Consider the following 24,711-nt stretch of genomic DNA (forward strand, 5'->3'; position numbering starts at 1 on the left):
TGGCTCCTGGGAATGAGAAGGGTGAGCGGGCGCCCGGCACACCTGCCTGGACCCAGCCCTTCCAGTGGGGTCACTGGGACCTCCCCGTCATGAGTCTCCAATCCTGGCCCTCTCCCTCGTCCCAGTTCAGGGGACCATCACAAGGAGGGTGACTTTATCATTTTTATTCAAAGTAGGATAGTTTTTTGAACAAACCTGGGTGCTCTTAGTAGTTCTGCTGGGACAACTGGTGTCAGCCGGACCTGTCCTGAGCAAAGCTGAAGTCCTGTGTTGGGCTGGCCATCATGGGTCTCCACAGCCAAGACAGATGGGCTCCTTCTCTCAGAGCTGTCTGTCCCAGGGGAGACACAGCCATGTGTAAATATGGCTGCTCGGGGAGATCGGGAAGAATGCCTGGGAAAGAGGTCTGGACAGTTTGGTACATGACAGGGTCACTGAATGACCAGCTCCATGATGACCCAGAAAAGTCTTTCTGAGAAGTTGACATTTGAACATGACCCAAATACCTTGACTTGCAAAGATCAGAAGAAGGAACATTTCAGAGGAAGGGAGTTGCCATTGGAAAGCCCAACCGTGTTGAGTGAGCTAGTGAGTGTGGAGGAGGAATGAGGTGGTCAGCGCGGTGAGGCCTAGCGGGTGCAGGGGTGGGTGGTGAGGCCTAGCGGGTGCAGGGGTGGGCGGGGGGCCGGCTCCTGCATTTTGAGAACCGCCCAGCTGTGGTCAGACTCCACCAAAGACTTTCTATAGGGACATGATAGGACCTGACTTGTACTGTTGAAGGGTCATCCCCAATGTCATATGCAGGATGGGTTTCACCAGGAGATAAAGGGGAACTGAGGCCTGGCGACTGTGTTGAGGAAATAAAATTAAAAACACAACCTTCTAGGGCACCTGGGTGGCTCAGTCGGTTAAACTTCTGCCTTCTGCTCAGGTCATGATCCTGGGGTCCTGGGATTGAGTTCCGCATCAGGCTCCCTGTTCAGTGTGGAGCCTGCTTCTCCCTCTGCCTCTTCTGCTCCCCCTGCATTTGCTCTTTGTCAAATGAATAAATAAAATCTTAAAAAATAATAAAAACAGAAACTCTCTCCATGAAGGAAAAACAGACAGAAAATAATGGTGTTATTAAATAAGCATTAAACCAGAGTGTGATGTGCCTTCTGCTACAAGTTTGCAAAGACAGGAAAAAACTGTCTCCTTTTTATGTGACAAGATATAAGCCATTACGTGCATGTTCTCGGGATAGACTGTGACCAGCGCTCACGTAAGAGGACTTGGCAACACCATGTACGGTGACATCATTCATCCTATGCTAACTTAGTAGCTGGATAGTTAGGGAGTTCATCTGCGCCAGTTAACTGGCTTTGTGTAAAGGAAAACCTCACTTGTGAAAGGAGGTGCGTGACTTCATACCGTGGCTCAGGTCTCCTTCCCTTGTGGACGACAGAAACACCGGCCTGCTGTTGAGACAGTCCGAGGGATGACTCCCAGCACCTTGAAAAACACTGTGTTTCATCGTGAGGATGGCAAGGGGCCCTAAAAATTGAGCATCCATTTTAGAGCAAATACTAATTGCAAGTTTTCCAAGCACAATTTCTAAGAAGACAGGCAGAGCTCTCCTCGTTTGCTTTCAGCAGGGAGAGATGAGCTTGGACCTGGGCTTACAGGAATAGCGAGGGGCTGGACCCGGTGTGCAGTTCACTGAGGACCAGGGGTCAGCTGCGCTGTGCCGCCCAGACAGGGACAGGCTGACGGAGCAAGTGTTCCTCCTGCGAACTGAGGACAGCGGTTAGACTGTCATTTTCTCTCTAACTCTGAGTTCTTGGCTGAGGCCTCCCGTAATTAAAGTCAGAAGAAAACAATCATGAGTTTGTTAACATGTATATGTACCGTGTGCCTGGGGATGCCCACGGAGAGGGAGTGAGTCACCTGGTGCCCCAGACTCCTTTGTAAATGCTCTTCCTAACTAAAGGCAGAAGCAAAAAGGCGTGTGGCAAGGGCAGGCTGTAGTGGGGGGTTGGCAGGAAGAGCAAGGGAAGGTCGGAGAGGAGGGAAAGCTCAGCGGATCAGAGCCTCCTGGGAGCCTGTCTCCTGGTCCTGGCTTGGAGACGAGACACTCTGAAGAGGAGAGCTGTCCCTTCCTGTCTCTTACAAACGGGCAACTTCGACTCTATTTCAGAACTCCTGCGTCGGCTCTTCTCTCAACAGTCCCCTCGAAATAAACCGAGGCCAGCACGGGATCCTTCCGGGTGGCTTATTCTCCTACCCTTCAATGACATTTACAAAGATGGGAAAATGATTAATGCGTAATGAATTAATTAGTCAAACAGTTAATTAGTCCAATGCACGCTCTGTTTCACAAAGTAGACGTGGTACCAACATGCCCACTTGCCTCCCCAGATGATTTCCAGAAACACCTCTGGGCTCTTTGTCCGCATCAAATCCACAATCTCCCTCGGAGGGATTCTGAGCTCGCCCCTGAAATGTCCAGGAAATGAAGTGTGGGTCTCCACGTTTGGAAATCGACTCTTCTTACTTCTGAGAACCTGGGGTGGGCAGAGGTGAGAGTCTGTCCCTGGGACCTCTGGGGCTTTAAGCCACCGGGTAACGCCTTCCCGGAGGGACAGGTGAAAACCAGGCCCGCCCTCCTCCGTGGCTGCCATGCTCTGAGGATGGCTAGAGCTCTCATGTCCTTCTTCCTTCCTCTTGTCTTCCCCGTGTCCTCTCTTCCTCCTTAATATCCTGGCACCAGCCTTTGGTCCCCAAATGGTCACTCATCAGTTCTCTCCTCTGGGCCCTAGAAGGCCCAGATCTCAGCCACTGTCCCTGCTGAATCCACTGTCCCCACAAATGCTTCTGCTCTGGCTGGCCTGCCTCCATGATTTGCCTTTGGGGGGCTGACTTGGAGAAGCAGACCAAGTCTGAGCTCCTGGTCACGTGTCCCCACAGTGGGCTCTCTTACACTTTGCTGGGAGTTTGCCCCCGACACCCCACACAGAGATGCTTCTGCAAACTCACCGCCCCTCACCTGGGTGACCACAGGCTTTTGGAAAAGATCTCCCATCCAAACAAAAGCTGGCTTCTCCCCCAGAGGATGGGAGAGGTCCCCCACATTTACATGACTAAGAGGACCACCCAAGAGACCATCCCTCCTTCCAAAATTATTTCAGCTGATGCCTGCAAATAAAAGCAGGAGATAGGCAGGCTGCCCCCTCCAAAAAAAAAAAAAAAAAAAGGCCTCACTGGGCACCCCCTATAGTCTCTGCCTAGCCAGTAGCCTATTACATACTGCAAAGGACCTTTCAAGTGCACTAGCTTTTCTTAGTAAGTTGAACGATACGGCTTGTACTTAATGTGCACGTTGTGTTTGTATTAGATACACCTGCTTCCGTATGTGGACTGCACTGGGGCTGCAGGGTGCACTTTTCTATCGCATGCTAAGCATTCTATCTCTTGAGAAGTGCTACAAAGGGGTATTTTAAAACAATGTGTGTATGGTCAGCAAACTTCTATAAACCAATAACTCGGTCAATGAACATGTTTCTTAAGTGGTGTTTAAAAACATGGAGGGAGGACTTTATGCATTTAATAGTTCATGGCCCCATCCTTAATTTTTATTTTATTAGGAAAAAACATAATTTTGTATATAATGTATGAATACATATATATAAATATTTTAAATATACACACATATATATGTATGTGTGTGTTGTATATATAGATGCATATATATGTGTGTGTGTGTGTATAAAATAAGCTGTAGGGTATTTTTTGTTAAAATATATATATATTATAGAAAATATCAATTTCATGATAAAATATTAATTACTAATAAAATATTATTTTATAATATTTTATATACAAAATACAGATATGTATACATATATATACATATAGTCTATAGGTTCTTCAGAGTCAAAAATTACTTTATCTGATTGGAAGGAGATGTGGGCCCACTGCAGGTTCTTACTATGTAGTAGTTCTGTTCTGTCTGTACTATTAGAAACAAAAAGATGCATTTTTTTTTCCATGAAGGGGAGCCCGTGTTTTAGATCGCTCAAGTTGACTGGAATGGTCCTGAATTCCTGTGGACGAGGGTTGGAGATGTCCCTTAGATTCTGTGGGGCCTGTGGGAAGTGTCTTTATGACCTGAAGTATTCCAGAGAACCCCCTGGGAAATTAAAAAACTCAATATTCATCATCTCAGAAATGGTACCTTCTTTTTCTAAGGTAATAGAGGGATAAGGCTAATGACACTGTTTAAGTATTGTTTCCCTTTTTTTTAATGGTTATAAACTAAGAAGATTCAGAGTCACCAAAATCCCATTTGGAGAGAAAATATTGAAGAGAAAAATGGGTCAAAGGTGTGTTGTGGCACATAAAAGAGCACAATCGTGAGAAAGAAATGAGCTCATGGTTTCATCAATAACTTTGTGTGACCCAGAGAATGGAGGAGCCATTGGTTGAGGGTTTTCATTTTAGTTTCTGGATGAGTTTTATTGCCTTTACCAGGAAACATCTTTCCACAATTCAGAACTAGACGAAAATAAAATGGCATTTATTTCAAAGACCCAAACTATGTATTTCCCCCGCATTACTTAAGATTGTCATCTTTGTTTCACCTCAAGCACTCTCACTGCTTTCTTAATCCAATCTGGAGAACCGTAGCACCTTTTTATTTTTATGTCGTAATTCTAGGAGGAAAGAGTAAAGGTTTGGGGTTCACTTCAATTCGACTAAGATGTCATGGTTGATTAACTGGTAATTTCAAATAATCTTTGAAAATGCACAAGCAAATATATGCTTCTTTTCTAAGAACATAGAAAGAGCCATGTTATGACAACTCACCTTTCCATATATTTAGCTAATTTTGTGAATGCAATATTTCTATGTATTAGACAACATGAAATTCACGAGTATTTAATTTTTAATGGTATGCTCTAGTCTTACTCTAGAGATTTCAAATGAAAATTTGGTTTAAAGGTAGAAAATGTAGGATTTTTTGTGGCTCAGTTGGTTAATCTCTTTCCTTTGGCTCAGGTCATGATCCCAGGGTCCTGGGATCCAGCCCCAAGTTGGGCTCCCTACTGAGCGGGGAACCTGCTTCTTCTTGTCCCTCTGCCTTTTCCCTCTGCTGCTTCTCTCTGTTTGCCTCTCTCAAATATATACATACATACACACACACACGCACGCGCGCTCACACACACACACACACACATATATATTTTTTAAGTAAATAATGTACTTGTAAACCTCAATTAAACATCAAACCATTGAATGACATACAACCATTAGTGCAAGCCTGTGTTTTCTATACTGGCATTCTGTTGATCTTTATTTGGAAGAATTTGAAGAATTTAAAGGTTTGTTGAGAAAAATGTGCTCTTTGTTACATAAATTTAGGAAACACTAGATTAAACTATTTTTAATAGGTCTCTTTGCTGTAGAATTTCTCTGAACCCTTAATCCCTGCTGTGCAGCATGAATGCACGAGAGAGCGCTAGAACACACAGGATTGTTAGAGTATACAGTGTCGATTGCCAATCTTGTTTGACCAATACCTGTTAATAACCTACAGAAGTTTCCTATGGGCCAGTCAGTTTTTGCAAGGCTGATGTACCTGTTGAGATTCTTATTCATGCACAAAATCTGTGCACCTTTGTGTAAAGTTTCTTTATTGGGCAATGTGTGTTTTTGAATATGAATTTGGAAAGAGAAGTGATTAAACATATCTTGGTTTTAAAAATTACAATGAAGGGAGCCTGGGTGGCTCAGTCTGTTAAGCATCTGTCGTCAGCTCAGGTCATGATCCCAGGGTGCTGGGATCGAGCCCCGCATTGGGCTCTCTGCTCAGTGGGGAGCCTGCTTCTCCCTCTCCCTTCTTTCTCACTCTCAAATAAATAAATAAAATCTTTTAAAAAATAAAATAAAAAATTGCAATAAGAGTCAACCATGATCTCCTTGATGTTCATATCATATAAACTGTGGCAGAAATTATCAGTTGGAATGGCATATGTAGTCATATGCGCAACCATTTGCTTGAGGAGAAGATGAAGTTTCCTTTGAGGATGTGCAATGAAGTCCAGAAGAGAAGTTTGTAAATGTACAATAGAATTTGCTTATGCTTGTGGCTTGCTTGTATGTATGTTTGTTTGTTTTTCTGAAGCTCAGCAAAATCTCAGAAAGGTGGAGGGCAAGTAGCTCTTAGGTTATTTAAGATCATTACCTGAGTAGTAAGCTCCACGTTGCTTCTAAAACACTAGTTCCACACGAGTACATGTTGTTGCCTAGAAGGCGACCGCTATGGGTGATGAGTCTGGTGACTGAATTCTGGAGTTGCTGTTCTGTATCATACAAATATGTGGCTGACAGGTGCGACGCTCTTGACTTTATCCCTAAAAGTTCTGCATCCTGAAGTCTATTCTGCATTCCTGTCTTCTTTCAGGGTGACGTGCTCGCTTTCTGCCCTGCCTTCTAACCTTTGTAGCTGATCATGATAGGGCATTTACTGCTCCTTTCCCTTGGGAAACATCTGTGAGGCTCAAACCCTTCCTCTCCTCTTAGCATCTACTGAGAACTGTACTTCCCGGTAAGATTGTCTTCCCCTAAACACTAGAAGTGATAGTAATGTGGAGGACGGCAGGCACGCCGCGCCAGACATCACGCTGTGGTGCTGAGTATAACTGTAACTGAGGCGCTTCAATGTCTAGCATTAGAGGAAAATAGGTACTTTGGTAATGTATTACCTGAAAATACATTAATGATGTTGGATAAAATTGTTCTGAGTCTTTAAAAATGCATCACTAAACCTGTAAGAAAATAAGAAACCCCCAGAACTCCCAGAATCTTGTTAAACAGGGAGAAGTCAGGGAGCCCAGAACTGGACTTTGTCTTGACAGCAACTGTCAGTAGATCCTGGTGACCCAAGCTGCCCTTCTGAGAGTCCAGTGGGCTGAGGGACTAGGCATCAAATTCTAAGATAGATTGATTGGATACCCTCATGTATAGCTGGTACTCAAGGGGAGAGGGTTGAGTAAGAGAGAATAGAGAGGGTTGCATGTAAGAGAGAAGAGAGAGATTACAAATAGATAGATACCAGATAGATAGATAGATAGATAGATAGATATAGATAGATAGATGATAGATATTGATGCATAGAGACATGGATACATGGGTATAGGCGTAGACATAGATATGCATGATCTAGAACTCATAACCAGAAGCAGGTATCAAACTAGCTTATAGGTGAATTCCTACCATCTCTATGGTCAAAAATGCATCACATTCCCATAAATGAAAATTTATTTTAAAGAGGTAGAAAGTTTTTAGTATTCCAGCCACATGGTAAAGTCAAATATGAATCCCATCTGGATGAAAACACCTTTAGAGTAGACCACAAAGAATTAGTATAGGTGAAGCCCCAAAAAACAGAGGTGCAAATTCAAAACTCAGAAGCACTATAGTTTCCATGAGGTATTGGAATTATCATCATATCAGGAAGAGTGTAAAAAATAATAGAGAACCAAGCTAGAGGTATCAAAATTCCAAGTTTCAAGATATGATACAAAGCTGTAGACATCAAGACAGTATGGTACTGACACAAAAATAGACACATAGATCAATAGAACAATAGAAAACCCATTAAGAAACCCATAGACATATGGTCAAATAATCTTTTTTAAAGATTATATTTATTTCTTTGAGAGAGAGAATGAGCAGGGGGAAGGGCAGAAGGAGAAGCTGACTCCCCACCAAGCAAGGATACCACCCCAGGACCCTTAAGTCAGACGCTTAACTGAGCCACCCAGGTGCCTCTCACATAATCTTTGACAAAGGAGTCAAGTGTATACAATGAGGAAAAGACATCCTTTCAATAAGTGGTGCTGAGAAAACTAGACAGCCACATGCAGAAGAATGAAGCTGGACCACTTTCTGATTCACACATAGAAATCAACTCCTGAAATAGACCCCAAATCATAAAACTCCCAGAAAGAAAATAGGTGCTTATTTCTAGGACATTGGCCTTTGCAGCATTTTTCTAGATGTACCCCCTCAGACAAGGAAAACAAAAGCAAACAGAAACTATTGACAACAACAAAATGAGAAGGCAGCCTGCTGAAGGAGGGGAGATAGTTGCAAGTGATATATCCTATAAGGGCTTAATATCCAAAATACATAAAGAATTTGTATAACTGAACACCAGAAAAAAAATAAAACAATTAAAAACTGTGCAGAGGAACTGAATAGATGATTTTCTGAAGAAGACATCCAGATGGCCAACAGACACGTGGGAACATGTTCAGTATCAGTAAACGTCAGGGAAATGTCGAAGAAAACCGCAATGAGATACAACCTTACACCTGTCAGAATGGCTAGAATCGAAAAGACAAGATGTAACAAATGTTGGCAAGCATGTGGAGAAAATGGCACCCTTCTCTGTTGTTTGTGCGCCTGTAAATGGTGTTGGCGTTGTGGAAACACTTTGGGGGTTCCTCAAAAAGTTAACAATGGAAATGCCATACAATCCAGTAATTCTACTACTGGGTATTTACCCAAAGATAACAAAGCAAAAACCCCCACTAATTTGAAGATATGTATGCACTCCTATGTTTATTGTAGCATTATTTACAATATCCAAGTATGGAAGCAACCCAAGTGTCCATTAATGAATAAGGAAGAAGTGGCATATATATATATATATATATATATATATACTTTATATATTTATATATATACTTAGCCATAGAAAAAAATGAGATCTTGCCACATGTGACCACATGGGTGGATCTAGAGGGTATTAGGCCAAGTGAAGTAAGTCAGACATCCAAAGATAGGTACTGTATGATTTCAGTTACATGTGGAAGCTAAAAAGAGAACATACACACAACAAAAAGGCCCATAAATCAGAGAAGAAATTGATAGCTGCCACAAGGGAGGGAGTGGGGGGTGTGGACAGAGCGGGTGAAGGGGAGTGGGAGGTGCAGACTTCCAGTTATGGAATGAGTAAGACGTGGGAGTGAAAGGTCCAGCACAGCGATCGCAGTCGGTGGTGTTATACTAATGTTGTATGGTGACAGATAGCAGGCAACTTGTGGAGAACAAGTATAGTGAGCGGAGTTGTCAAATCATTATGTAAAACACTTGATAAAAATGAGTGAAAATATGAGTAAGTAACAATATACTGTATGAATAGCCACATATATCTGAAAGCGAGTGATGACTAATCAAAAAGCACAATGATGGAAAAGTCAACGCACTGCCGTTTGCAGATAATAAATCTGACGGAGACGCAGAGCAGATGCTGGGAGGAAAACAGGCCCCGTGACTGTCCAGAAGAGAGAAGGAAGCTTACAAGGGTTGTAAGATGAGAAGAAGGTGAAGACACATGGAAGAAAGAGATACCTGTTCCATTTTAATTTGAGAAGCAGGGAAAGGAGATATTCCACAGGATAATGGCTTAATCCTCAGATTCAAAAGCTCCAATAAATTCCAAGCAGAGGTAATGAAAGGAAGATCACGGGTAGGCACAGTATGATGAAGATTTGAATACCAAACAACAGAGCTTGATCGCATCACGGTTTGGGACTGTGAGGGGGCGTGAGAACACTGGAAACCAGAAGAACTAAAATAATGTCTTACCAGCATTGAGGGGGAAAACGGCAGCCAGTTATTAACCCTGAGCTACACACACAGTAAAAACATCCTTTAGGAGTGAAGGAGAATTTCAGATATTTTGAAAGCACTGAAGTATTTTTGGACAAAACACGGTTTACCACCATAGGACTTGTTTCGGTCAGCTATTGCTGCATAACAAAAAAAAATTTTTAAAAAACCCCAAAATAGAAGTCCTGTGTACGTCAGGGGGGCAGCTCTTCTGTTTTCAGCTGTGCTTGCTGAAAGGTCCCGATCTGCAGGCTGACTGGAAGTTCCGCTTCCTGTTCCTCTTAGTCTTCCAGGACTAACAGACATGGCTTTAATGGTCAGGGCAGACGGGTAAGAGGGTAAGCCCTCTTGCTGGTATATTAATGCAATGGAGCACCATATGTGACGGACATCAATAGCTCAGAGCATCAGACCTAAGTGTGGATGACTCAGAAACGTAATACCGAGCCAGAACGTCTCAGAAGAACCTGCAATGTGTGATTCCATTTATGTGAGTTCAGAAGGGAGGTTGTCCATGCAGCTGCTGTTGGAATGCATACATTTGCGCTAACTAGAGAGAAGCGAAGGCATGATAGCTGTGAAATTCCAAGTGGTTACTTCATCGGGAGCGAAGGGGGGGCATGAGGTAAGGAAGTGCAGGCATCAGGGGGTATCATCAATATTTCTGAGTGATAATAATCTATTTCTTAAATCTGAATGTTATTTAAATGTTGACTTTTGGTTGTTAGTAGTGTTCTAGAGCCACGTGATTGTATTTTCAATACCTGATAAAGCCATTAGAGAACAGTAGTGAGTGAGTAAGGCAGTCTCAGCCTTCCATTAGCTTAGAGCACACCAGGGGGAGAGCCAGCTTGGCGAGCTATCACACATCCGCGGCCACGGCAGACTTAATCAGTTAGCATTTGTCCTGATTGGTTTCCCGAAGGTCAGTGAGCTCAAGTGATCTGCATCCCATGGAGCAAGGCTGGGATCAGAAGCAAGTCGGACGTCTCTCCGGGTCCTTGATGCTCTTCCTTTCCTTCCATCTGTGCCATTGAACCATTTCCTTTTGGCCTGGATTGTTCCTTCCGCTGTGAGTTCGTTAAAAATCCCTAGAGAACACGGAGCAGGTCCTGCACATTTTGCATCTCCTATCTTTTATTTAAATTTCTTTTATCTTGCCAAATGCATAACAATGCCCCAGGATTTCCCAAACCAAACCAAATAAGAAACTCAAAACACAGACATCAAAGTGTGATGGACCTTACATCTACAAATATTATGGAGCTCCATGCTGCAGACAGCATGGTGCAGACAGTGTGGTGGCATGCCATCGGGCAAGAGCTGTTTTTCATCTTTCTCTCTCAGCCTGGAGCATGCCGCAAGAAAAGCTAGCTTTCTCTCACAGCCCCTTCAGCAGTGAAGAGGGACAGAGCTCACCATTGTAGTTGAAAGTGAAAATGGAAAATATAAGCACATATATATATATATATATATATATATATATATATGTATTTTTTTTCTTCTTGTAAGCTTTGGACCCTGATGTGTGTCTTCCTAATTTTTAGTAGAACGTCAAGTACGTAGAAGTTACAGAAATTGGAGAAAATAGCCAGTGCTTCCCCAGCTTTTTCCTTTCAGTGCAATGTGGGAGTTAGAATTCTGGGCCAGAATCTGGGTAGGAAGGCAAGCTCATTGACTGGCTTCAAGCAGATCTGGTAGCTGCCTGTGTGACGTGACTCTGGGTGTGTCCGTTAGAATATGCACACCCGATGATTGCCAGAGGCTCATGTTCCAGTGCTCCAGCTGTCCCTCGAAAGCTCTCTTACAAGCTTGTTGGCAGATGCTCGCTTGTATTAAGCTCACTTGAAATTCCTAATGCTTTTTCTATTTTTTGACCCCAAAGTCATCATTTTTAGAGCTTCTGTTAAAACCAGGATGACCATATAATTTATTGTCCAAGTTAGAAATTTTTTGAGAGTGAAATGGGGTTACTGGTCTTTTTACCAAGAAAGTAGCCCCTTTGAGACTAAGAATACCCTGGTTTGAGCTGACGTGAGCCTTCTCTCGGTGGTTCCCATTCCAACGTCAATCCGGTCACCTCAGCTGGTTGTCACCTGGAAGGCACAGACCGTAAATTTATCCTATTCTGTTTTACTCAAGGTTCTTTGCGATTGATGTACTTTAATGAAATATTTTAAATGTCATGAAAGTAATGTTAGCAAGAAAATCAGAGGCAAAGGTGTGTGTCCGCGTGTGTATTCAGTAAGGCATGACACAGTTCCTTGACTATTTCATCACTGTGCGTTTTCAGCGAATTTTGCCTGTGCTTGTTCAAAGAAACCATTATCAAGATTCACGTTATTTAATGTATCCCTGGGAACAGAAACTTCTCATACATTCGCATGTGGACCGACCAGTCGTGACGCCCGCCAGTCAAAAGGACTTCCGTACCCAAGGGCTGCTACGCTTACGTAAGGGTGGGGACCCTGTTCCCGTTGCTTGACCTGCTCTTGTTTCCGTCTTGCAGCCTCAGTGGCGTCCACCTGCAACGATCCAGGAATGCCTCAGAACGGCACCCGCTACGGGGATAGCAGAGAGCCTGGCGACACCATCACCTTCCAGTGTGACCCTGGGTACCAGCTCCAAGGACAAGCGAAAATCACCTGTGTGCAGCTGAATAACCGATTCTTTTGGCAACCGGACCCTCCTACCTGCATAGGTATGGCACAACAGTCATTTTATAGTTTGGAATGAATGCATGTTATCATTAAAATTGCCCCATAAAACAAAACGATGTCTCCAGAGTTTCGTACATGCCCTCTAGTTCAGAGACTCTAAGGAAATTTTAGTGTAAACCTTTCAACCTTACTTTATTAGGTGAAGTAAAGAAAATAGTTTACTTAATGTACCGTAACCAACATTTATCTAACATTTCCTATCCTTAAGAAATCTTGTAAAAATATTGGCCAGTCAAATTACTGTAATTTAAAATTCTGGGTGCCAGAACATTCATAACCCTACTATTGGTATTCTCATTTCTAATATAGAAACATGCCCTTCAGCAAAACCAACTCAATAAGAAGTATTTTTTTTTTTTTAGATGGTTCTTCTATAATATTGGTACATTTTAATAGAATCCTGAAAACCAAAAATTATACTGCTTTGGTCAAAATGAAGATAAAAAGAGAAACATGCTTTTGAAATTCACTAGAATTTCATCGTTTGACCTTATTGAAAGGGTATCAGTTGGTTTTCCAGACTTCAGTTTGAATAACTATCCACGATATTCTATCAAAAGTATGGTTTTAGGGCAGTATATAATTTTATATAAAATACTAATTACATGCAGATTGTCTCCTCATTCAGTTAAATATTTCACCATAAATACCTATTTCATCTTATTTTTGAAAGAAACTCTGCTAAACTTTATTATTTTAATGAACTGTCACGGTTTAATTTGTACTTCTTTATGATCTGTTTGCAAAATGTAAAATTTAATTAATCTGTGGAGAGAGGAAGTGATAATGAAATGCTATGCACATAGTTAATAGGCCATTTTGCATAGGGTGAACTTGAGGGGATTTTGTGATTGAAATTATTTTTATTGTCATATACACAGCGGTAGAGACATTCTCCGTGGTGCCGTGCAGCTGGGATACGCAGGTCGTAACTTCCCACTAAGTACTCCGAGCACTGGGAGGCTGCGTGAGGTCTGGTGGCTCCGCTTCTCGGCGTGCCCAGCCTCGTCTGAGAGCGGCCTGTGTGCACTGGGTGCCTTGTGCCGAGTTTACCTTCTGTAAATCCAGGGCGCCATCCTGCCTTTTACTTCCAGCCGCGCCCTCTGGAGACTTGCAAGATTTCTGTGTTCCTTTCTTAAAGCAGAGTAATTGCCTGTAAATGCAGCATCATTTTAAACCAAGGCTCTGAGGCGCCTGGGTGGCTCAGTGGGTTAAGCCGCTGCCTTCGGCTCAGGTCATGATCTCAGGGTCCTGGGATTGAGTCCCGCATCGGGCTCTCTGCTCAGCATGGGGCCTGCTTCCTCCTCTCTCTCTGCCTGCCTCTCCATCTACTTGTGATTTCTCTCTGTCAAATAAATAAATAAAATCTTTAAAAAATAAAAAAAAAATAAAATAAAATAAACCATGGCTCTGCTTTTAAATGGACAAGGACACTCCCTCCGCCCCCATTTTGCATGATTTCAAACGCATGGAGGTGCTTTCCAGACCAATGCTGGTACCCGTTAAACTCCAAAAGAGTATATTTCAGTCCCCATGATTTTAGACACTTGTAAAATGTGACCATCTTCCCAACTAATCTATCATCGTTCATTAGTTTATATCTTAGTTACATAACTTTGACCAATGACTAGATAGTTTATGAGCTGAATAATCCAGTTCTCAACAGACAATATAGGCAGCATTTCCTCTGCCTTGAGGATGGGCCCCAGGGACAGGCTTAAGTCACTCGTAGGCAATTGAATATCAATTGTGCTGACAGCCCAGCCTACACGCATAGGCATTATGTAACAGAAAAATAGAACATGTGTATTCAGGAATAAATTAATGTTATTTTTGCTTTACATTGTAAACATTTCTTTTCCCCCAGAAATGAGGCTTATGTCCTCAGTAAGAAACCCATCCATTAGGACGGCAGCTGATCATGCCTTAGCACCCATATAAATTCTGCTCTCCTGACTTAAGACAGTTTTTAATTTTATGTTTTAAGCTTTTTCCTTATTAAAAAATAATACATGTTCAGTTAAGAGAAGAAAAGAGGAGAAAAAGCTGTCATCTTTCTACCTGGAGGCAAACACTATTAACATAAACATGCATAAATAAGCATCATAATTATTTTATGTATGTCTAATCTATTTTTGAAATGTTTTTAAGTGACAGCATCCTGCTTCTTTTGTAAATTGCACTTTGACTTACCAGTACTAAAGGAGGACCTCTTTGTGCTGCCATGTACTCTCTGCTAGTCTGTACTAACTGCCCCGCACCTCCGTGGACTGGCCTGTACTGACTGCCCCGCACCTCCGTGGACTGGCCAACGTTGAACGCACGATCCCTTCTTACTGTACACTTAGGTTGCTTCCGTCCCTCCTCCACTATGATGATTGCAGAAATGAACCCTCTTGTTGCAAAACCCATCCATGCTTATTTATAAATGACGTTTTTCTACACATTTATGTGTTTCCAGGGCTTTTAAAACATTTTTCAAAACTCTTTGGGATTGTGAACCAATTTACATCACCAACAGAGCCATGGGTGTTAATTTTCCCCGAAGGAGGGGGGAAACCCCATGTCCATTGTTTTTAATCTCATAATTTGATATGGGCAGAAAGTGATGATTCTTTGATGTTTTAAAAGGCATTTAAGTTAATAGTGAGTTTGAATGGTTTTTTATTTCGTATTCTTCTCGGCCACTTGAATGTGTTCTTTCCCGACTGGCCGGCCTACTAATTTATCTTCCCCTTTTATTATCAGTAGTCCTTCTCCTCCTTTTTCTGGTTCTTTCTGTCTCTTTTCTGAAATCTCTTGACCTCTCACTTGCTGGTATGTTGTCCGTACTTCCACAACCTTGTCATTTGCTGCTGATTTTTCTTGTGGATGGTTTGGATAGCTCCCTTTCTTCCCGATGGACTCTAATGGTGAAGGCACCTCCTTTTGGGGTTTTCAGCGGAGCCCAGAGGACTTGCCACCAGACCAGAGGATGCTCACCACTTTCTAGTTCTGAGTGACAGGTCCCTCAAAATCTCCATATCTCCATTTTCTTATATAGCTTGCAATCCCTTTTGTCCGAGTCCAAGTTATTAAGAATTCTGAAAAGCAAGAATTTACCCTAAGTTTACAGAAATTCATTATGTGTCCACATGTAGCCCTGATCGGCAGGGAGGCTATTTCAAGACTAGTTATGTTGTTTCATGGCATAAACACGGAACCGTCTTGATGCGGGAATGTGGATGTGTCTCGTTAAGGAGGGCTGCTTCAGGCCGTGAGCGATGAAGACGTGACCGGGTTCAAGGAGTGGGGCTGAAGGATTTCAAACAAGGCGCTGAGGATTGATACAAATGTGTTGTTTTCATGTCTGTGTCCATTCCCTCCGAAGGATTTCCTGGAGCAGCTGAGTCACATTTTGTACTCATTCCTCATGCTATCCAAAATATTTTGCAAGCTTTCAAATTAAAACCTAATGAAGCTAAAATGAAAAATGCCTGACCCAATGAGAGAGCAAACATGGAGAGACGGTGCTATTACTCCCCCGGAAGCTTCCAGATCCCCTCATGTAGAAATGCCTCCTTGGGTCTGTTCAGGATAAGACCAGGACACCCCTTTGTTTCACTTAAGTCAGTACCTAGTGTCATCCCCAGATTCTTCCTGCTGGTGACACCCTTGAAGCCAGTGGCCTGAATCTGTCATTCTTCATTTCGCAAACCCTGCGTGCAGTGGAACGTCTCCAGACCCTGGGGTACCCGGTGCCTCACCTCCAAGCCACCTGCCACCGTCCGCGCCCCGTTCTCCACCTGGTGCCATGAGAGGCAGCCTCCTGGGAGAGCTGATGAGCCAGTGGTCTCGGCGGAGTTTATTAAAATCAGACTGCAAGCTGGGGAAATGTGGGTTTCACCATTTTGGTGAAAATTGTATCATATTACTCTTGAGGGCATATCTGAATTCATTTTAAGTATTTCCTATGATGCTATGTAGAGTTCTCTTTTAATGAGACTGAATTTTAATAGAAAGTATAAAACAAATTCTATTACTTTCCAAAATATATATGGTATATAAAATATTTATATATAAAATATTTATTTATTTATTAAAAACATTGTTTTCAGAAGCACTAAATGAGTATAGAAAGACATAATCATCACAGAAATTTAGAACACATGTATCTTCATATAATTTCCAAAAAAGTCGTGTGTGTGTGTGTGTGTGTAGATAAAAATTACCAATTGGGGTATTTCTTTCTCTATTTACCCTTTTTTTTTCACCCTAAATGCATACACAGTCAGTTGTATGAATGCAATATCTCATTTAGATGGAACATTATAATTTAACTGGGCTGATTCCTTAAAGCAACTTGGTGACAAGCCACAGTATTTAATATGAAGAACCATAAACTTAGCACGTTCCTGAATGCATCTGAAATGTACATACTTGTGAATTTTGCAGTGTTTTCACACCTTCCACATGATGGAAGATTTCACAGAAATCCTGTGTAGTACGTGAAACCATCCTAAATGTTTTGAGGTTTAAGAATGAAAATTGGCTTGCCTGTTAACATGGTTGAACTTCATCACTGTCATCTTCTTAAAGTGAATGTCAACCCAGGTAACTAAAAAGTGACAGGTATAAAAAAAGATCAACATCATTTAAAGTGCTTCTTTCGATGGAAGCCTACTGAGCGTTGTGATCATGTAATATTTTTAGGATTGATGTCCCAGCTCACTCTCTTACAGGTTCCTTATCCCAGGGTGTCACTTAAACTTTATCATTTCCGTCATTTCTGAATTGTGTCCCAAACCATACACCTATCAGAGGATGGTGAGAAATATGTGGTCACAAATATTTCCTGAAGACTCGATCAAACACTGTGCCAGGCAAGCGTGAAACACAAGAGAACAGGAAGCCTGCCTTCTAGAACAATGTGGCAATGACTTTGTGGACCAGAGAGGACAGAAGAATTAGCAGGACCATAAATGTTGTTCGTGGGGATTTCATTCCCCTTCCCAAGTGTGTGTGTGTGTGTGTTTGTACACGTGCATCCTGGGAGCGTGGATGAGTAAAGTAATCTGTAAAGCTTAAAATTATAGCAAGTCAAGTTTATTTGTCAGTTTAAAATCCTCCCTAAAAACATGGGTGGGACGTTATATAAACATCATGAACAAGCCATGAAAAATGCACAGCCCTCCTAGGTCTTAAATTCTCACCTAGAAAAGTGTTCAGTAACCAGCAGGGAGGGCATGTGCTTGTTGGGCTCCGTGGCGTCCTATCTCTCGCTGACCTGCATTGTTCCTCTTCCGTGACAGCCGCCTGTGGGGGCAACCTGACCGGCCCTGCGGGTGTCATCCTGTCGCCTAACTACCCCCAGCCGTATCCTCCGGGCAAAGAATGTGACTGGAGAATAAAAGTGAATCCCGACTTCGTCATTGCCTTGATATTCAAAAGGTACCATCTCTTGTAGACTCCCTGTTGACAGAATGTTAAGGGTCATACCTAAAAATTATGCCACGTTCATGCAGTGCCCAGTTTTACCCAAATGAAACCCTCCATCTCGTTCTGAGAGCTGCTACCTCGGGCTGCAAAGGCACGTAAATGGAAAGAGATGACTTGGCTGCCGAGCATTCTACTTGTCTTAGGACAGACATGACAGAGCAAGAATTTTAAATACTATCTTGCGTGCGGCATGTTCCACATGAGAAGGCTTAATTTACAGAATAGTCACGAAGAGTAATAAAACAGTGAGAGAAATGGGCTTAGTCTAATGTCTCATCAGTGTCTCCTATTCCCCACACGTGTGGTAACGAATTCACACCCATCACACGTCTTGTCTGACATTCCCAAAGGTAGCCGCTTGTATTTGTGATAAAATCTATATTATCATTGAGATATCATCACTTGATAGAATTTTGAAAATGGAAGTTCCCCCAATGTGGTTGCTGTAAAGTCTGAATTAGTAGACGTTACTCCTTAAAAAATTACTGCTGACTTACTCCTGCTGAACTTGATGATGAAGTTTCAAACATGCTGATTGTCTTATAAATTCTATAGGACTATCATATTACTTGTATCTGGTGTATCATAATTGAAATTTTGCAAATCCCAAGACCTCCACTTCTGCATTTTGAACTAAAGGAAAGGGGCATTTAAAAAAATAAGTGGTTCTAAAGGTCATGCTATTGACCTCTTACCTCTCCGGGGTGAAGTGGTCTCATTACATTTATTTGTCAATTGAACACATTTCCTTTTCTGATGTTTAAGTCGCCGTTCCAGGCCTGGTGCTGACTGTCTTCCTTCACTTTCTCCTCCTGATGGGATCTGAATCAGTGTAATTTTAAACGCCCCCGGTGCTCAATGTTAAGTAGTCTGATAAGCATCGTGTCTTGAATTTATCCAAGCTGCTATAAATGTGCCTCTTGATGAATACTTAGTATGTCTCTCAGCTATTACACAAAACCACCGAACATTTGCAGCTATATTTTTGGACATCTTTGTGAGTTTTGTGAATGTTAACTTCTACTGGTGGCTTCCTTAACACCAGGAGACACCACTGGTACCAGGAGATGGAAGATAAATTAACAAATAAAGCCTTTTAGAGAACACAGAACCTTATAAATAAGCGTCTCCTATCTTCCGATGTGTCACAGTGACTGATTATCAAGGTTCCCCAAGGGCAGTCCATGTTATAAGACAAGTTTTTTGTTTTGTTTTGATCTGTTTTTTGTTTTTTGTTTTTTTCCTACTTATGTTACACAGCTCTCTGGAAAGAAAGTAAAAGTAGAAAATCTCCAACTCTTCTTCCACCTTTTAGATCCCTAAGTCCTTAGTGGACTCAATTTGATGGGAAACTGACATAGTTGGGAATGATCGAGAGATCTCCCAACCAGATCGACTTAGTAGATAGAGATGGAACAGGAAGCAGTGGGTGGGGACACGGATTTCACCCCAGCAAAGGGGGACAGACACTGACACGTGCTGCCCAGATGCACGGTTTTAAGAATGTGAGTTAAGTCAAGTGTGTTTCGTGAGGCGGGGGCGGGGACCGCTGGCCTTACAATACCAGTGAAGACAGCATATGACTAGACCTGGAGCATTAGCTCTGGAGGTCATCCCTGTACTTGGGATGACTGGGGAGGGATGGCTTCTCGCAGGCCCCTGTCACCTGTGGGCTCTACGCTACTCACACACCGGGACTCAAATGAAATTTGGCTCAACAGCTGGGCCAGACTTTGGTCTCTTGTTGGGGTTCATGGATTGTGCAGTTAGCATGAGTAGAAATACGGATGGATTTTACAAATGGAATCATAATGAATTACAAATTTCACTCCAGACTTCTACACGTGGATTACGGTATATCCAGAGAGAGAGAGAGCGCAGTCAGAAGGCTTTGTGTCTGTGCCTTGTTGTATTTCCAGCACTCGAAAATTATGTCATGATAATTACCTATGCCAGCTCTTGGGGCACAGTGTGACGGGTTCTCAAAACATTCCTGTTAGGTATTACAAAAAAAGTTCTTATTCTGATTAAAGCCCACTTGGTGGATCAGCTCCTGCTGGTCCTTTGTCCTTTCTCTTGCCACTCTTCTACTCCTTGTTCATTTCTGATTCAAGGAATCTGTCAAATGACCAGACTAGGAGACCTTTTACAACTTCCTTTAGTAAATATGTCCGGGGACCTCCCACAGGACCCAGCGTAGCCTTGACATAAGGCAGGATGGCAGGTTGCCAGGCTGGGGTCAGGATTAACGTTGGGTCCTCCGTGGTGTCCCTCTTTGTCACTTCCTTTAGAATGCGGTGGGCGATGTCTGAAGACAGCGGTCTTCCTTGCCGTCCCTTGAATCTGCAGACAAACCACGCCAACTTAACAAAGCCCATGTTGGTGATGGTTAAGACTCCTGACTCTCCATCCCTGTTGTCCCCGGCCAGCTCGAAGGAGAGTAGAAGGTTCTCAGAATGAGTCCTTGCTACAGACTCAGAGGCTTGATTCAGAGATGGGGGAAGTGGAACGCCGGCCAGAGTGTATTACTTAAACTCCTCCAATTTGTTGGCTTGTTCTGATCTCCTCAAGATCTTATCCCTCTGCACATGTAGTCTTTCACTGGGACTGTGTTCCTTTCTGAAGCTCCCAGATTATCATCCGCTTTCTCATCAAAGATGGCGGAGACATTGCAAGCCAAATCCCTCTTGAGAGCTTTGGGGATTACCAGGATATTTAATAGTAGAGAAGAAAGGGAGATAGAGAGGGGAGTGGAGTCAGGGGAGGGGGATGGGAAAGAGATAATTGGCTGAAGTCAGCAATGGGGAGGCCTGGGCTGGAACAGGTGACCCCACACTCTGTGACGTCACAGCGATGACTTACATCAGCCGCTTCACCCAAGCAAGGAGAGGCAGCTACCTTTTTAAAAGTACACAAAACAAAACAAAACAAATGAAAAGCTCACAAAAAAGGAATTTTTAAACAAAACTTAAGTAATTGTTTTCAAACTACAAGTATTCACATAAAAATCAAGTATCAGTGGGAATTCTTCCCTTTTAAGCCCATTTCCTTCAAACCACACTTCCTTAGCAATTTCATGAGTGTGGGGAAGAGCTCTTCAGTCCTCAGTACTAGGATCAGCTTCAAAATCGTACCATTTTGAATACAGTGGTCACCCCGTAAAATACGGACAGTGTTTCTCGTGGATAGTTGTTACACGCATAGCTATTTTGACATGTAAATTGCTGTTATATTTTACTATGGAGTTGTTCTAAGATTTAACAAGCATTGCTTGGAAGCCAAGAGACTCACACAGTGATCCCAGTAACGTTCTAGTCGGGGAGATGAGAGGTGCGTCGTAGGTGTCTAACCTGATGAGTTCTCTTCCCTCTAGTTTCAACATGGAGCCCAGCTATGACTTCCTGCACATCTATGAAGGAGAGGATTCCAACAGACCTCTCCTTGGAAGTTTCCAGGGCTCTCAAGCCCCAGAAAGAATCGAGAGCAGTGGAAACAGTGTTTTCCTGGCATTTCGGAGTGACGCGTCTGTGGGCTTGTCGGGATTCGCAATTGAATTTAAAGGTACTGTGGCCAGTTTCACTGGTGCGTCAAATAATTTGTATCAGGACGTTTCCATTGTAAGCATTTCTTTCCGCCATCTTGCCTGTCTGTCTCGTGTGTAGAATGCTCACGCCTCTGTCCTCTGTCTGGGGAAGACAGATGGATCTTCCCAGAGCAGAAGAAAATGCGGAGACACAGTTCTACCTTAGCTAAAAGAAAAAACACAACAAACAAACAAAACTCTTTTTCCCCAAATTTATGGCCATGTAAAAATAAATTACGGTTTGTGTAAAGAAGGATTTGATGACATAGAAGAATCATTTTAGTGCGTGTTTTAGTATCTTCTAGTTTATTTCGTCAGAATGACTAAGATCAAGTACATCAAAATAGCTTGGATGCATCCATGGTTTTCCACGTGTAATACCCATGGTCCCATGAATCGTCCGGGCAGACAGGGGTTCCTGTGTGGTCACCAGACAGGTGACCCCAACTTCGTTTTGGATCCACCATCCCGTTATCAAACACCAGAAAAAACAGTCAGAGACAAACTCACAAAAACCACCCTAAACTAACTGTTTTGCTATAGGCTCTGTGAAAATACTTACACACTTTTCACATCCATTTCTCATGTGAACAAAGAAAATGCAAAGTATATTGCTAAGAATTAGAGAAAAGGATTTCATGGAATATCATTTCACAGTAGTGAGTGCTTTGTAAAAAAAATAATGAGGATACGTATATTTAAACTTTTGAGTTACTTATTACTAGTAATTAAATTGTCACATACAGTGCAAAACACATTTCATCTCTGTTAACTCTTCACTGGGCATGTGTCTCCTTACATGGTTTTAAGTAGAAAATTAATGTATTTCCCTCTAAACAGCAAAACCTACAAACTCACTAATTCTTCTTAAAATGCACAGCAAGAAAAGATGTAAACATTTCAGCAATCAGAGGAGTTCCTATGCTTTGGGGATGGGGTCTGTTCGTGTCTGTGAATAACTGAAAACAGTACTTTCAAGCATTTTCTGTATCGTCAGGTAGTTTCTGTATTAACAAGAACTCACAGAAATGCACTTCATCGTGACAATGCCTGGTCCGTAATGAATCTAAAAAAGACCACACTGCATCTAAATACAGGGCCACACATGTGCCACTGCCTGCTCGGACACGTGTACCCTCCAGGGCATCTAGGACAGATGATCAGTGAGCGAGTGAGTAAGTGTGGGAAGGAAAGCCCTGCCTCCTTTGTCTGGGTTCTTTGTGACCAGGCCAGCCATCTCTCAGGCGGCTGGAGCTCCTAAGGTCTGGAAAGCTCTCCAGTAGAGGTGGTGGACAAGTACAACCAGCGGAAGACAGGGGAAGGCAACCGAAGCTCGCACTGCCCTGGCGAGTGCCCCTGGAGGGCAGGGACGTGAGCAGTAGAGTCACGGGCCGCCTCGCCGAGCCCCCATCTCTGGCCCCTGGCTGACCCCCCGCGGGGCCCCAGGACTGGGGTGCTCAGGGGTGTCTCCTTAGGGAGAACAGATGTGAACTATGGCAAAACACAACACGTTATGACGTCCTGACTTAGAAAACAGGACAAACTGTGAGCAAAAACAGTATCCGTGATTTATCACGGAACACCCTGAACTGACAGCCGATGAATGGAACCGAAAGATTAGACGCAGGACGTTTAGAGAAACGAAGATGACACTTGCCGTCAGAAACCCAAATTAGTGACACCGAGCGGATAATCGTGTAAGTGGCATTAACCAAATATTCAACTAAACTCAGAGACGTACAAGGACACATGACTGAAGAGACTGAGAAGGCAACATTCACGTGGGGGAGACCTCTTCTCTGAGGTTCGCTGCCCTGTCTTGGTCTGGGTGACAGGGTCCGCCACGTCTGTCCTGAAGCAGATGCCCCTCCCCCGGGCTATAGCCTCAGGGCCGCAGGTCACCTGACGCTGTGTCCCCCGTCTGGGTTATTCTTCTTACTTCCAACATCGTGGGCGTCTTGTCCTCGCGCATCATCACAGGAAGAGGGGGCAGGGCAGTGAGGGCAGGGCAGTGAGACATTTAGAGAGAGATGGAGAGACCACACTCACATAACTTTATTACAGCATATGGTTACAGTGGTTTTATTTTGTGATTAGTTATTATCGCTCACCTCTTAGTGTGCCTGATTTATAAGCTGAACTGTTGTGTATGAATAGAACAAAATGAAGCATACGTAGGGCCTGGTGCTGTCTGCATTTTCAGCCGTTCCTGGGGCCTGGGGACGCATCCCGAATGGGGGGCTGCTGCGTATGGAGAAGTGTCCATGCCTGGCCCACTAGCTGCCCAGTGTGCTCGGCGGGACACCGGCAGACAGCAGTCAGGGGAACGAACCTTCCAGTGCCTACAGTCGTAGTTTTTCATTCCTGCTCTGCTTAAACTAAATGTTCTCTGCTCTAGATGGGATTTACATAGCTACAGAGAATTAACACAACATCACCTGCCCTTCAAAATATCCAAATCGGTTTTCAATAAAATGATTAGAAGGCTGGTCCCAACCTGGGACCCACAGACAAACTCCAGTAACAGGAGAACAAGGGCCTGCAAAAAGGTGTTCTGTTGTTTTACAGATGATCATACCTGTCATCAGTTACATGTTAACAGACATTATATAGTCATAGAATATGCATTTATTTATATATATATGTCTGCATACATTTACATGCTTTGGTTACAATGCAGTATATGTAAAACACATATATGGCAATATGATAACACCTTATAGTATAATACAATAACATGTATTATAACAATGGTGTAATATAATAAGGTATATAATAACATTCAAATAATCTATAATACATTATGTATTATATAATGATATATATTATAATATAACCTATAGTATTTTTAGTATATATTTCATTTTAGCCAAAGTATGTAAGTAAATAACATAATAGATTCTTAGCATTAAGAATAAAGTTTAACCTGCCACACATTGGGATTGGGATCCTGTGTGGAGAGGCCCTCGTCCCAGAAATGCAGCAGAAAATAGGGTCGCCCCCTCTACTGTCATGCAACACATGTTCATGGGGAACCTGGTGCTAAACCATGTGTAGACGACCTGCTTCTGGGCTGGGGTTTCGCGTGTAGCAGAACAAGCTTCCTCGCTGTGATCTATTGAAACGTCAGCCCTGGACACAAGGGTTTGTACAAGAAAACAAAAAAAGAAGAAAACAAATTTAAAAACAATTTAAGTTTAAGTCAACAATTGCCAAAGAGATCTCTGTTTGGCTGATGTTGACATGTAGATCTTCATAAATATAACGGGA

The 24,711-nt window shown here is 42.7% G+C and overlaps 1 protein-coding gene across 2 annotated transcripts in view; it reads left to right on the top strand.

Annotated features, from left to right (window-relative positions):
* The window catches only part of CSMD1 (CUB and Sushi multiple domains 1), a 1,947,613-nt gene that overhangs the window by 1,680,712 nt on the left and 242,190 nt on the right, over positions 1-24,711 (top strand). For both annotated transcript variants that reach the window (XM_059156007.1, XM_059156008.1), the window contains exons 27-29: positions 12,170-12,361; positions 17,672-17,810; positions 21,232-21,419. In XM_059156007.1, coding sequence (XP_059011990.1) covers positions 12,170-12,361; positions 17,672-17,810; positions 21,232-21,419 — 519 coding nt within the window. The remainder of the gene's footprint in view (positions 1-12,169; positions 12,362-17,671; positions 17,811-21,231; positions 21,420-24,711) is intronic.

The sequence above is a fragment of the Mustela lutreola genome, chromosome 18 (assembly GCF_030435805.1).
Source record: "Mustela lutreola isolate mMusLut2 chromosome 18, mMusLut2.pri, whole genome shotgun sequence".
NCBI lineage: Eukaryota > Metazoa > Chordata > Mammalia > Carnivora > Mustelidae > Mustela > Mustela lutreola.